Source organism: Pteropus vampyrus, unplaced genomic scaffold, assembly GCF_000151845.1.
Source record: "Pteropus vampyrus isolate Shadow unplaced genomic scaffold, Pvam_2.0 Scaffold74, whole genome shotgun sequence".
Lineage (NCBI taxonomy): Eukaryota > Metazoa > Chordata > Mammalia > Chiroptera > Pteropodidae > Pteropus > Pteropus vampyrus.
The window spans coordinates 4,923,966-4,938,449 of record NW_011888855.1 but is presented as its reverse complement, the minus strand read 5'-3'; the positions used below and the strand labels follow the sequence as shown (position 1 = coordinate 4,938,449).

Genomic DNA, 14,484 nt, shown 5'->3' with positions numbered 1-14,484 from the left:
TGACTGTTTTTATAACTGGCAGTGGGTACTTCTCAATCCATTCACCTTTTTCGCCCCATTGGCAACCATCAATTTGTTCTCTGTATCTCTGAGTTTCTGTTTTGGTTGTTCGTTTATTTTGTTTTTTAGATTCCACATATTAGTGAAATCATATGGTATTTGTCCTCCTCTGCCTATTTCACTTAGCATAATACCCTCTGGGTCTATCTATGTTGTCACAAATGGTAAGATTTCATTCTTTTTTATGGCTGAGTAATATTCCATTGTATATATGTACCACCTCTTCTTTATCCATTTTTCTAGCCATAGACACTTAGGTTTCTTCCCTCTTTTGACTATTGTCAATACTGCTGCAGTGAACATAGGGATGCATATGTCTTTTTTAATTAGTGCTTTGGATTTCTTCAGGTAAATATCCAGAATTGGGATTACTGGGTCATATAGTAGTTCTATTTTGACTTTTTTAGCAACTTCCAAACTGTGTTCCATAGTGACTATACCAATTCCAATTTTCAGTGCCACCAACAGTGCACAAGGGTTCCCTTTTCTCTGCATCCTCACCAACACTTGTTTGTTAGTTTATTGATGAGAGCCATTCTGACAGGTGTGAGGTGATATCTCATTGTGGTTTTAATTTGCATTTCTCTGATGATTAGTGACATTGAGCATCTTTTCATACGTCTATTGGCCATCTGTATGTCCTCTTTGGATAAATGTCTATTCAGGTTCTCTGCCCATTTTTTAATTTGATTTTTTTTTGGTATTGAGTTTTAGGAGTTCCTTATAAATTTTGGATATTAACCTCTTATTATATGTATCATTGGTGAATATCTCTCCCCGTTCAGTTGGTTGTCTTTCCATTTTATTGATGGTTCACTTTGCTATGAAAATATTCTTGAGTTTGAAAAAGTGTCATTTGTTTATTTTTCTTTTGTTTCCCTTGCCTAAGGAGATACATCTAAAAAAAAATCACTAAGAACAATGTCAAAGAGTTTACTGTGTATGTTTTCCTCTAAGAGTTTTATGATTTGGAGTCTTACATTTAAGTCTTTAATCTATTTTGAGATTATTCTTGTATAGGGTGTGAGAATGTGGTCTCATTTCATTTTTCTGCATTATCTTAACAGTTTTCCCAGCACCATTTATTGAAGAGACCGTCTTTACCCGATTATGTATTCTTGCCTCCTTTGTCATAGATTAATTGACTATGTAAGCGGTAACCTGATGTCTTCACAAGCCCCACCCACCAGCCATTGGGAGAAAAAATATACCTAAATGTTTAATCCATTATAAAGTTTAGTCCAAGCTGATCATTTTAGCAGTCTGTGTAAGTAATGCTCTAAGAAAAATGCTTCATGTCTCCAGTTCCCACCCCACATCCCCAGCTGCTCCTCTGGCTGGCTTCTGAGTATGGAGAAAAGCACCCTGGCATCCTCTGCCACCTCTGTTTCCTGCTGCCAGGACACCCCACCTGTCAACCCTCCCCAGCTGCCCTGTCGGAGGTCAGCCCTGTCTATGCTCTTGGTCTGGGTTCTCACAGCCTGGTGGAGTTCGGGGTCTGAGGTTCCCCAAAGTTTGGCTTCCTGCAGCTCCCACTGGCACTATGCACCCTTTGTGCTCTGGAGGCCATTGCCTTTGGGTCCAGGTCTGGCTATCCAATGCAGCCTTCAGGTACAGAGGCACAGAGTACCTCACAGTCCAACCAGTGCATTGCCAAGGACCTCTGGCCCCTCCGCACCACTCAGGAGCTGAGGGGGCTCTGGCAGATAAGCGAAAGCCCTGGCTCTCTGCCACACCATGTGGTAACCCCACATCAGGAGGGGAGCAGGCTGGTTGGGGAGGGTTCAGCCTCCTCTTAGAGCACGCCCCTTGCTGCCCTTCACCTACGCACCAACAGGCATACTCTTTGCCCTTCCTACTGTCTCCTTTCAGATTCCCACAATGCCCTGGGACGAGGAGGGGGCATTTTATACCCCTTCTTCATGGCTTGTCAGATGAGGAAGAAGTACCTCGTCTACACTTGAGAAGTACTCGGGGTTCCGAGTCCCAAGGGCCTGCACAGCACAGTGAGAGCTAAACAATTCTAGCAAATTCTTCTTCTCCGTCCCTCTCTCTATCCCTCTAAATCTCCAAAGCCAGGGGCTTGCTATGGAACGCTAGTGCCTCCTCTGCCTTCTCAGCCCTGAGCAGTAAGCCTCATGACTCAGAGGTGGGAGGGCAGCAAACAGAAGTGATTGAAGAGGGAACTTGAAATGCATCACTTGGTGTTTAAAATATTAGGTCAGTCGCATCTGCATCCATCACACGGTACTTATCTTTCCTTGTACAGCTCTTTCACTGGGAACCACAGTTGTCCTGTATGTGATTGTCCCCTCGCTACTAGCCCGTTGACTTCTTTCTTTATTTCCATTTTCTCCATTTGTCATCCATCCATCCAACAAGCACTAAGCACCCAGTGTATGCCTTGTTCATCTTTGTAGGCCCAGAGCTGAGCCACTGAATGAGTGTAAAGGGGGGAGGGGCTTTGTTCCTCAGGACCACATCGGGCTGAACCTGCTTTCACTTCACCTGCATCTCATCTGTGGCTGTGTTCGCTACCCTTTCCCCTCTCCTCCTCCCCCCACTCACACTAGCAGGAAGGCGTGAACACAGATGTGTTCCCACTGAGTCACAGAGTTCAGATCCCAACTCTCTGCCTTGCTCCACACCTGTCAGGCCCCCCGCCCTCTCCAGGCCCTGATAGAGTGTCAGAGTAAATGGGATTCCTGGCATTTTTTCTGGCATCCCAGAATAAGCACAGGCCTCCAGAGCTCATGCTGCCTCTGGCTGCTGCCCCAAGTCCCCTGAACTATATAGATTTGGGGGAGGCAGTCTAGTCAGTGGACTGGTGACTCTCTCTCCAAGCCTGATCCCACTTGGGCATTTGAACATCTGAGTCGGATTAATTTTTTTCATAAGTCCCAAGAATTTCAGAAAAGCTGTGGTTGTAGGAAAACATTCTAGACCCTTCCTTCCCATTTGCCTGAAGAATGATCGGTCTTAATGCCAGTTATCAAGTGTGAAATGGCAAGGATTAATAATTGTGCAGCCTGAAGTACACTTCAAAAATTAAAGGCTACCGTGCATGGTCGCTGAGCAGAAATCCAAATCCAAGTTCAGAGAATCTTCAGACAGAAACAAATCTTCAAAGGTCAGCCAGTGCATTCCCCAGACTTCAGACAATGCAACCTTTGAATTGCCCCCAGAAAAAGGAGAAAACTGTCATCCCAGCCAGCCAACCTTGACTGCAGTTTGCCAAACCCAGACTTCATGAGACCCAGGAGCACAGGGCATTCAGGGTGCATCTGGTCCCTGGTCTCAGTGGGTTGGCCCACGGGCCCCTGGCAGCCCACATTCTTGGCATCACAGCCCAGGTGGTTCCCCTACACTAACTATGATTCCTGACCTGTTTTGACTCACGGAGCCATTTGAGCATTTACCATAAGTCGTGGCCCCTCTCCCAGGAGACGTGTCCATCTGTACGTTTCGTCAGCATGTGGTAGACAATTGCCTTAAAGCTGCCTGGGCCCCTGCCCTGCAGGAAATCCGCGCAGCCAGTACCCTTCGAGTGGAAACTCCGCCCCCGGGCCTGCACCTGACGGCTTCTCCTTTTCCCTGCAGAGGTGGTTCAGCTCAGCCTTGCCCCCGAGGAGAGGGTCAGTGTGGCCACAGTGACCGTGGGGCTGAGCACAGTGCTGACGTGCGCTGTCCAGGGAGACCTGCGGCCACCCATCGTCTGGAAGCGCAATGGGCTCACCCTGAACTTCTTGGATTTGGAAGACATCAACGTAAGTCACCTGGCTCGGACTCTGGGGTAGTAAACCGTGCGAGGCTGCAGCAGGGCCCGAGGATTTTATTTGGACAGCCCACATTTGGTGCTGTTCTGCCTGTTGTCTGACACCAGAGGTACCGGAAAAGCCAAGACCCACGCAGAGATAGGATGGATGGTGGCTGGAAGGCTGCCGGCCAGGCCCTAAAGAAGGTGGACGGGGGAGGAAGGGGGCAGGCCAGGAAGTCCCTGTACAGGCCATGTAAGAGGAGGGGGCTGTGTAGCAAGCCCATCGCCAGGAGGGAAGGACCGCAGGCCAACATGACAGGCAGGAGGCTCCCAGGCAGGGAGAGCATCTTGGTAGGGTCCCCAGAAGGAGATTCGGACCCTAATGCTGGGTAGGATGTAGACAGCTAGACATGGGGAGGGAGGGCTCTCTGTGCAGGCAGAGGTGAGCTGCTGGGCTGGGTTGGCTGGAGGGCAGGGCCCCATGAGAGAGGAAAGGAAATGAGGTCAGGCCGAAGGGGCCTGCTGGGGGGCGGGGGGGGCCTTATTTGCAGAGTGAGGGAGTGGGGATGTGATGAATGAAGTGGAAAAGGAGAGCCCCTGAGCTCACACAGCCTAACTGACCAACAGGGGCACTGCTATACTCCGAGGGCCCGGGCAGCCTGGGCTGGGACCCCAGTGTCATCCAGACCACTTTTATGACTTTGAGCAATTTCTTAGCAGCTGATTCCCAATGACTTAATCTATTAGAAGAGCAACATTTTAAAAAAAGAAAGAAAGAAAAGTAACATTAGCGGTACTTCCCTTCCACTGGACTTGAGGAATACAGGGATTAATTCAAGAAAATGTACTGGCCCTGGTTTGGCACAAGGGGTGAGGTGGCTTCCCAGAAGTTCACATGAGAAGACAGAGTGACGTCACCGATGTAGGGTGTTGGCAGGACAGCAGCTACAGTAACAGAAATACAAGTTTCAGGCAGCCCTGGTCTCCTTTGCTCAGGACAGGCCAGCTGGCCCAGAATGGGTTGCTTGGCCCAGAGAAGTAAGTAAGACCTGTAGGTGAGTTTCCACTAACAGCTGTAAGATGTTGAAGGAAGTGCTGGGGCAGAGGAAGCTGGCCTGGGCTGTGTGATCCCATGAGTTGGACTAGCACAAAGGGCCAGAGTGCACCCCAGAGAGACCAATTTGGGCTACTTATCTGGAACACCATTCCAGCCATCAGCCCTACCCGTCCGTCGATGGAGTGAGACATCACAGGAGGCAGTGAGCTCCCCATCCCGAGACATGCAAACTAAAGCAGGAGGGTAGTAAGCAATGCTGCTAGCCACAAGAGGGCAGCTAAAACCTATGACCTTGAAGAGCCCTTCCAACTCTGAGACTGCTTTGTGGGGAGAGGCCCAGCATGAAATTCTGCAGGAATCACCAAAGCTAGGACTCTGCTCCTCTCTGGGCCCCTTTGGCTGCATCCTGGGATTGTAGAGCTGTGCAGAGCTGGCAGGAGTGCCCTTCCCCAACCCTTGTCACATGGGGCAGGATTGTTTCCTTGCCTTTTTTTTTTTTTTTTTTGGTTATAATGAGCATAACGTGCGTCCTATCCATCTCTGAATGTCAGTGCCAGCACAAGCCTGTGGATGCTTGATTGACAGATGCTGGGTGGGCAGAGTCTTCTGAGCCAGAGATGCCCAAGGCATGTCTGGGATCTTAGCAAGGGAAGCCACATCCTGTTGATAAAGTCTAGGATGTGTGTGTGCGCGCACGCTGGGGTGCACATTTGAGTGTTCAAAACTCTCAATGTAGAGATGTCAGCTTTTGATGGTGTTGGGCCAGTGGTGATTGATTCAGAGCTAGGACAGGTCCGCCTGTGTTTGTCTGAACATCCATGTGCATTGCTTGATGTTCTATTTAAAGACACCAGAAATAAAGGCGGAGGCAGAACTTCTAATGCACTTGCCATCAGTTAATTAAATTACTTTGAGTGTTTTTCCCCTCCCTCGAACATGCCTCCAGCACCAACTCAATTGCATTTTTACTTTTCACAGTGAGGTTAGCAATTTGGGTAATTGTGGGTGCAACTGGAGATTAATGGCCTCTCATTACCTCCCAGGAAGCACTTGCCGCTTGTGGTCAAGTCAGCAGCCCACAAACAGGCAAGGCCCTGTGCTTCTCAGAATCCCCTGCGTGAGGGTTCAGGGCAGCGCCAGCCCCACAGGGGTCCTCGCCTGATGCACGCAACCACACACACCACATGTACATATCCATATATACCCACATACAATATACATACCACACACCTATACAACATATACACACATGCACATGCACTTGTGGCTCCCCTTGCCGCAAGGTGAAGAGTGGGTGGCAGCACAGGCTCTGGGGTCAAAGGTACCTGGGTTTAAGTCACAACTGTGCCACTTACTAGTTGAGTGACTTTGGAAAGGGCACTTCTCTAAGCCTCAGTTTTCTCCTCTGTGAAATAGGAATAAATAAGTTTCTACCTCAAAGGGTTATAGTGAGGATTAAGTGAGAAGATACATGTGACATTCTTAGCATAAAGTGTTCCTTGCTAACTATCGTCACTCTCATTACCCATTGTCATTATAATTACTGCTAGTACACTGCTGCCAAACAATACCTTGCATACTGAGTCCCCAACAAGCAGCCAGCAGCAGCCGTGAGGCTCCCCCTCAGGCAGCTATGACTCTGGGGTGCACCTGCTGCTTGTGATAGGGACAGGGCAACACTGTCCATGTCAGCCTTGATTCATGCAGGGAGACGGACGGTGACCAGCCGCCTCTGGTGGGTCCAAAGCAGCCCTGGGTGAACCGGATGACTCCTCTGTGGAGCAGTGGAGATGAGGTGTCTTCCCTGCAGGCAGCATTTTCAGACTGACTGTGTGATGCGCCTAGCCCAGTGCCCGACACACAGCAGGTGTCTATAAGTGGCAGCCCTCCTCTGGGGACAGTGAGGACAGCAGCCCTGAGAAGAAACCAGCTGGAGAGGGGTAAAGCCAGGTCCTTGGGATTCAAGGGGCATTTTTGAAGCAAGATTGGTCAGGGAAGAACAGCCAGGGAGGGCAATGGAGGACCAGAGATTGATGGGCTCCCTAGGGCGACCCAGCGCCCACCGCTGCAGTCAGAGGCAAAATCCAATCCCCAGTGATATAATTAGCGACTGGCATAGAAACGTTGTGCAGACCAGGAAGCCGATTAGCCTGCAAAGCCCAAGGCGGGAAGACAGCGAGCACGGGGAGGTGTGGGCCTCCTTTCTTTGTCATTCGTATGAGACATCTTCACTGGCAACAAAATATTAATCACTTTTTCACCACTCTCTTAATGAGACGCTTTCATGGGCAACAAAATATTAATTTGTCTTGTCTTATCTGTTAAGAATTCTGTTAATGAATTCAGTCACAGGGCTATTACAGAATGCCATCCTAATGACACATGTAATTAAACTTTTCTGACTTGCAAACATCAAGGCGGCCTTGAGCATCAGCATAATATTTGATCAGAAAGTAAACGTACCCTCTAGCTCGGAGCCAAGTGAGAGGAGCCCCACGGGTTCCCCAATGAGTAGTGTCACTTTCGGAAGCATTCTGTGAGTCACCCTGATTGTGCCTGGCCATCCAGATGGCACACATGGGGAGTCACCCTCTGGATTCGCATACTAAGTGCCAACGTCTCTCAGGGCCTGTGCCAAAGCGTAGAGCAAAGACTCTCTCAGCCTCCAGGGGGCTGAGGAATCCGCAAGGGCAGAATTACAGCAGGTATGGCAGGTTCCATATGAGAAGCAGGGAGCCAGTTCTGGGGGCCGGAAGAAGGAGAGGCTCTGATTGGTGCTCACATGACAGGGATAAGCAAAGGAGAGGAGTTCAGAGTGACAGGTTGGGACCAGAACATGACAGGCCTTGAGTGTTAACATAAAGGATCTCGGGTATTCCCTGTGGGCGGAGGGAACCATAGGTTTTCATTGAGGAGTGACATGATCAGATGTGTTTTCTACAGAAGTCCTGAGCCCCTTCCCGCCCAAGATTAAACGTGTACCCAAGGACGACCCCAAATAAGTGAGACCCAGAAACTAAGGGAGCCTTACTGGTGCTCGGGGGTTGAGGGAGGACCTTGATCCTCAATAACTTCGCCAATGGTGCATTCTGAGTGGGCTAGTGCCCCAGGCTGCCCGAAGCTCCTGCCTGGGATTCCCTTCTCATGGCTGTGTCTCAGATCCCAACCCCTTTGCTTCCTCGGGCTGCCGGGGAGTTCAGCAAGAGCCTGGAGTGCCTTCAGAGGATGCCTGAGGCCCCTCCCCACCCCGTTTACATGAGGAATCCCTTCCTCCCCACAGCTGGGAACCCCCCTCCCCCAGCAGAGAGCAGAAGTAGGGACCAAGAATGCAGAGACAGGGACTCCCCAGCGGAAGGAGCAGCCCCGGGAATTCATGCCAGCCTCTGGCCGTGGGTCTCTGGATTATGACACCGCCTTCTGTTTGGTCAGAAGTCAATAGTTTCTATAACCACGCCTTCCCCAGAGCTAACAAAGGGCCTCCTGCAATTTGTTTCCTTCCTGGCCAGCTGCTTTCTTTACTGAAGCACTTCTGGGTCTGGGTGGCTTCAGACCTGGCCCTGCAGACCCCTCCTCAGGCCTCCAGGACCCACAGCTCACTGCCCCTAGCTCAGAAGCTAAGAGGGGGCATCACGATGGCAGCCCTGAGCTCTGCCTGTCCTAGCCTTGGGCCAGGGCCTGAGCTCAAGGATGCTGTCCGGGAGTGTGCCTACACTGGTGTATGACAAAGGGTGAGCCCTCACACCCCTGGCCCTCCCACCACAAGCCCATGGTCAGCTGCCCTGGCCTGTGGCCCTGCCCTGCTTAGACAACACGATGCCACATGGGGAGGTCACTCACTCCTAGAACCCCCACAACCAGAGCTCATGGAAGAAGCTTATCCTCAGGAAGAATTCTGCCTTAGGAGGCAATGAGATGCCTGTCAATGCAGGACCCAAGCAGAACGGAGAACAAACAGTTTAGCTCTGAAAGACTCTCCTTGCCCTGAGGCCATACACCCTGTGATAAAGAGGGCACTTGGGAGGCAGGGACCCTTCAGACATAGGAGTCCAGCACAGAAGCCAAGAATGCCCTGATCCCACCTGGGCACCTCACTTTTTCACTTTTTCACCTGGACCACAGAGCCCTGAACTCCCCCAATGAGCTGCCCCGTCTCCAGAAGGCTCAGAGCCAAACTCTGGGGACCGGGACAGGGCCCATCTCAGAGGCAGATCCATGGGCTCCTCCCCTACCTTGGCCCCCATCCTAGGTGTTCTGGGGGTTGAAAGGGGAAGCTGCCTCATTTTCTCCAGAAACTGAACATGCAAACTCATTCCAGGCCTTGGCGGTCCATCCAGACCACACAGCAGCCACTCAGGGTGAAGTGATTGTCCCCAAACCCAGTTGCAGGCACATCCTGCCTCAACAGTGTTACCTGCTCTCCCCTCATAACTGTCTTCCTCACTGTCCCTTATGATCCTCAGGGACAGGGGACACCCCCAAAGTCACAGAAAAGAGCTGACCTGCCGAACCTTTGCTAGTATTAACGCTTCTGTTTCTATCATTAGCGTAGGCAGCTCCCATGTCCAGGGCACCAGGTTCCATGCTGGTCCGTTCATAAGCATCATCTCACTTAGTCCTCACCTCAACTCCATGAGACAGACGGGGTTATGTAACTCAGAAGGTCCAGGAACTTGCCAGGTCCTGCAGCCAGCCTGCATACCCCAGTTCCCAAGCTCTTGGGTCATGACCTCCAGCACCTAGCATTGCCAAGGCCTCGCTCTGGGGCCAGGGGGGCCTGCCTCCTGATCCAACAGTAACCACTGCAGTGCCCGGGCCCCCATGGGATATGTCCACTGTGGACGCCAGCCCAAATGTCTGGCCCTCTGGTTCTCAGCAGCTGCTGGCCTCCGCCCCAGCAAGGGGGACGGGGAGCAGAAGGCTCTGAGACCCAAACGTGGGATCGTTTGGCTGGGATATCCTCAGGGAGAGGAATTATCTTCTTTAAAAAAAAAAAAAAAAAGGGAGGAGACCTACAACAATCCCAGTATATTTCAAATGACTTGAAAGAGTCTTTTTTGTTTTTTTTCTTTCACCAAATCTCACTATTTGGGGCTTTCAAATGCTGACAGGCAGAACACAGTGATAAAAGCAGAAAAACAAAACCCATTAGAAAAAAGTATTTGTGGCAGTGTTTGAAGGATGTGTTAAAAGGTTCACTTTTTCCCATGCCTAAATGGTGTAAAACTAGAAACAAAAAACGCTAATGAAGCATATGCTCTCAGCCAGCTCGTCTTTGGAAGTAAGTTATTAAAAAAGACCAAGAGAGAATGATTTAGGACCTCATGACTCATTTAATTTTTATTGTCTTTATATGAACCAGTCATGAATCCATTGTAAAGAGATGAGAGGCGTTTGATTATCATGGAGTGCTGTTTGCAACACGATACACAGTGGTTGTAGGTTCTGCATTAAAATAATCTCATCAGACGCTTGGGTACATTTTGTTTTAAAATCTTGGAAAACGCTGTACTTGAAGCATTCAAGTGCTTTGGCCAGTTCTCTCCGGCTGGTGTCAGAAACCCTGGTTGTAGAGGAACATTTCTTTCTTTGGAACTTTGGATACGTTCACACCACTAGGAGTGCTGTCAAGAACTCTCCAAGGGACAGAGACAGGCCCATGGTACTCCAGCCTGTATGACTCGTGGGGGACTCTGCCCCTCCAAATACCTCTGCTGACTTTTGTTTTCTCAGCAGCCTCCTCAGAGTCACCTCTTTTCCCTCTGCTACTGGCTTCAAGGCTTCCCTTGTGTACAGTGACCACTTCTAGCCTCATCTCAAAGCACAGGGTCCCTCAGGAAGATTGTGATCCACTTCTAGACCCTAAATGCAGAGCCCCGAGCCATGCCAAGCACCTGCCAGCCCCATAACGGGGAGCCCGCATTTAACCTGTGTTAGGGCTTTATCTACTGTAAACGGTGTTGCAGTTAATGACCATATACATACTTCTTGGCATATTTGCATACATAGGTCTGTAAGATAAGTTCTTAGAAGTGGAATAACTTCATCCCAGGGCGGGCACATTTTTGGTTTTGATGGATGTTGCCAAATCTCCCTCTAAAAAGCTTGCGCCTGGTTATACTCTCTCCAACAGTGTATAAGAGTTTAAAACTAATTGCAATCCTTCTTGGTCCCTGAAATGAGCCATGGAAGGAAATTTAATTAAATTCTCCCTGGAGTGTTTCAAGGACAGCGAGAATGGCAGTCAGATGTCTTGCTCTGAGTGTGGTCCAGGTTAGAGAAGCTGATGCCCTCCGGAAAGCCCTCTCAGCCTGGGGATTCATGATTCAGGCATCCCTGGGGGAGAGTTGCAGATTTCCCAGATGCAGGCAGCAGGCTCGAGGTGGTCTGGAACCTGTCTACTGCTGCAGCACAGTCTAGCACCTGAGTCCCTTCCCACCTCCGGTGGCTGAGCTGAGCTGATGGCTAAAGAGCCAAACTTCTGCACAGAGTTCAGGCCTGCAGCTCACCAGAGGGCCCCATGAGCTGCCACTCACCCCACGACACTCTGGAGAGCTGTCCAGTCAAGAGGTGTCTGCCCTCTGGCCTCTGAGGATGGATAAGCTGAGGGCTCAGAACAGTGCCTCTGGCGCGAGCCTACTGTTGCAAGTGCCCAGGCACCTGTGTGTACTCAGACAGTCAAGTTTGTCCCCAAGTCAAGCACTCAGCATCCCCACGACTGAGTCAGAATCCCCATTTGAGTTTGAGACAGCTGTCCGCACGAGACCGCCCTCACTCTGACATCAATTGCAAGTTTGGGGAGTTCTCAAAACTGCCTTCGGATTCAATCATGTGCTAGAAGTACTCACGGAACTCGTTGAGGGCTGTTATGCTCACAGTTATGGTTTATTACAGGGAAAAAGTACCAATTAAAATGTGCTGAGGGAAGTCACGCCCTTGCAGCAGTGTCCGGGAAGGTCCAAATGTGAGCTTCCATTGTCCTCTCCCCTTGGAGTCGTGCACATTTTACTTTCCCAGCATGGACACAGTACCGCCAACCAGAGAAGCTCACCCAAGCCTGGTGTCCAGAGTTTTTACTAGCACTCGGTCACATACTGACCATGTGGCTGGCCTCTGGTCTCCAGCCCCTGGGGAGGCAGAACGATGGCACATGGCCCCCAGCCCCCACCACATTGCTTGACTGTCTGATGGCCAAAGCCCCCAGACCAACAAAGGCACTCACGTGGGGCAGGACATTCTGAGGCTTAGACTTAACCTCTCCATAGCTGAGGGCATAGGCCAGACCTCTCCCTGGGTGATGTTACTTCTTCACCACCCTTCCCTTCAGGGCTCCCCAAAAGGCAGCACACTTGGCTAACACACCTCCACTCATTCAGCAAACACAAATTGAGCACCAGTTATGCCCCCAGACACCACACTACCCACTGGGGACAATATGGTACTGCCCAGGGAGATGAACTGCCTCCCCTTTGGAGCTCACACTCATGGGGGACACTGACTGCATAAACCCAAGTCAGCCAGTGACCACACACGCCCTGCAGTCCCAGCGAAGCCAGGTGTTCTCCCCACAGTGCCTTCTCTCAGCCTCTGGCTCCCTCTCCTGGGCCTAGAAACGAGCAGGAGGATACACCAAATGTGACTGTCCATAGCAGCCTTCCCCTGGTGGCTCAGGGATCCTTCAAGTTGCAAGGACTTCTTCTTTAAGGACTCTGAGCAAGAGGACTGGTTCTGCAGGTCCTTGCAGAGTGGTAAGTCTGTCATCTGAGAGGCTGGAAAGTGACCAGCTTAGGGACTCCAGCGTGGGTCAGGGTGGTCAGCTATAAAGAGCCAGGGGGCGGGGGAGGAGGGAATGAGCATGCGCGTGCATGCTCACATTTACTGCATATGTCCACGCGGATGTCTGTGTGTGCCCACAGACGATGCATCTGGTCCTTACATTGTCTGGATAACAAACACGTGTGCTAGTGTGAGTGCAGACATCTCTGAGGACCAGCCATCACCGAGGCACTGCCTGTGGCTCAGCGTTTGGGTTCATTACGTTCAAATGTTTGTGCAGGTGGGAGGCTCAGGTTAGTAAAATTCTAGGAGCCAGAACTGAACTGGCATGAAAACAAAGACTGCCTCCTTTACTCCATCCTCCCCAAAGAGAGCCAGGGGTGCTTTCTGAGAAGGGCAGAGTTGGAAAGGCTCTGAATAAATGTTTCTAAACTGAGTTTTGACTTGCAGCATTGACGATATCATTAATCCAAACTCTGAAACCACACTGGCGTCCTTGCATTTAACATTTAGTCACTCAATACTCAGCATTGATGGCTCATTTTTGTATTACTTAGACCTGACTCCCCTATGTCACTATGACAACATCCCCCATCTCGCCTCTGCTTAGATATAGTTTAATACTTAAGTCTCATTTAATCACTTTCTTTATTAAGGGCAGACACTTAGAAAATAGCTTTTTAAAAGGCAAAACCCATGTCTTTAAGTAAAATCGTCTCTTCCCCAAAGATGGATGTGCATCAATACAAAGAATGGTCTCATCTGGCATCTGTTTATTTCTGGAAGGAACCTTGATTTTGCTAATACACTTCTATGCATCAGAGGAGGAAAAAGCCATCTATAAAAAGACAATTACAGAGATGCAATCAGGCAATGATGGCAGTATTCAGGCATATCTCGAAGAATATCCAGGAAAGTAAAGATTGCAGGTTTAGTTTTATGTAGCTTCTTATAAATCAATTTTTAAAGTAATTTCCTCACATCCAATGAGGTAAGTTTGATTTCTGTAGCCCGTATTCATGCTCCAGAAAACAATATGCACTTTGTTCTGTAATTATATGATGCCTATTGTTTGAGCCCAGAGACATTATTTTATTTATAATAGTCAGCTTCTCCCCAGAGCCAAAATCATGGCTGGTAATGAGTGAGGTGCGCAAAGTAGAGCCAGAACACATCCAGCAGCCCCATACATCCTTGAGGCACTGACACACACCCCTCAGTACCTGAGTGACCACGGAGAGGTTCAATGACTTTGTTAGGGACTCACCAAACATCACCCATCACCTGTCGAGTCTGGGATGGGCTGGCCTGCATGGGCTCTCCCATCTCTGCCTGCTGCTCTGAGTGGAGCTCTCCCGTCAGTCATTTGCAGCATGCCCTGGCCCAAGGAGTTCAGCCTGGAGGAGACAGGGTGGTCAGGCAGGGGACGAGACTGAGACCAGATCTCTGCCTTCCCGCTAGCCACCTAGTTTTGACCCCAGGTGACCTGCAACATTTGGGTGGATGGGCAAGCAGGAGGTGGGTGCCTCAGTGGTCAGCCTCAAAAAAGCAGAACACGGCCCCTGCAGAAAGCCTAGCTCAGCATCTTGTACAATCTGCTCAATGAATAGCTACTGAAGGCCAACTCTGTGCTGGGTCCTGTGCTAGGTGCTGGCAACACAGCCGTGAGCTGCGTGCCCAGAGCCCCTGCCCTCCTGCTGGAGCTCAAATTCCTGTCAGGGGAGACAGACTGCAAGCAAGGCAAATATAGTGGACAGTGTGCTGGATGACAGCAAGTGCCAGGAAGAGAGATGGGGGTTAGGGGTGCGGGTCACAGGGCGCCAGATAACATCTGAGC

The 14,484-nt window shown here is 50.2% G+C and overlaps 1 protein-coding gene across 1 annotated transcript in view; it reads left to right on the top strand.

The window, feature by feature from the left end:
- Positions 1 to 14,484, top strand: part of FSTL4 (follistatin like 4) — a 362,076-nt gene that overhangs the window by 296,814 nt on the left and 50,778 nt on the right. The window contains exon 6 of the mRNA XM_011362303.1: positions 3,661 to 3,827. Within this exon, the coding sequence (XP_011360605.1) occupies positions 3,661 to 3,827 (167 nt within the window). The remainder of the gene's footprint in view (positions 1 to 3,660; positions 3,828 to 14,484) is intronic.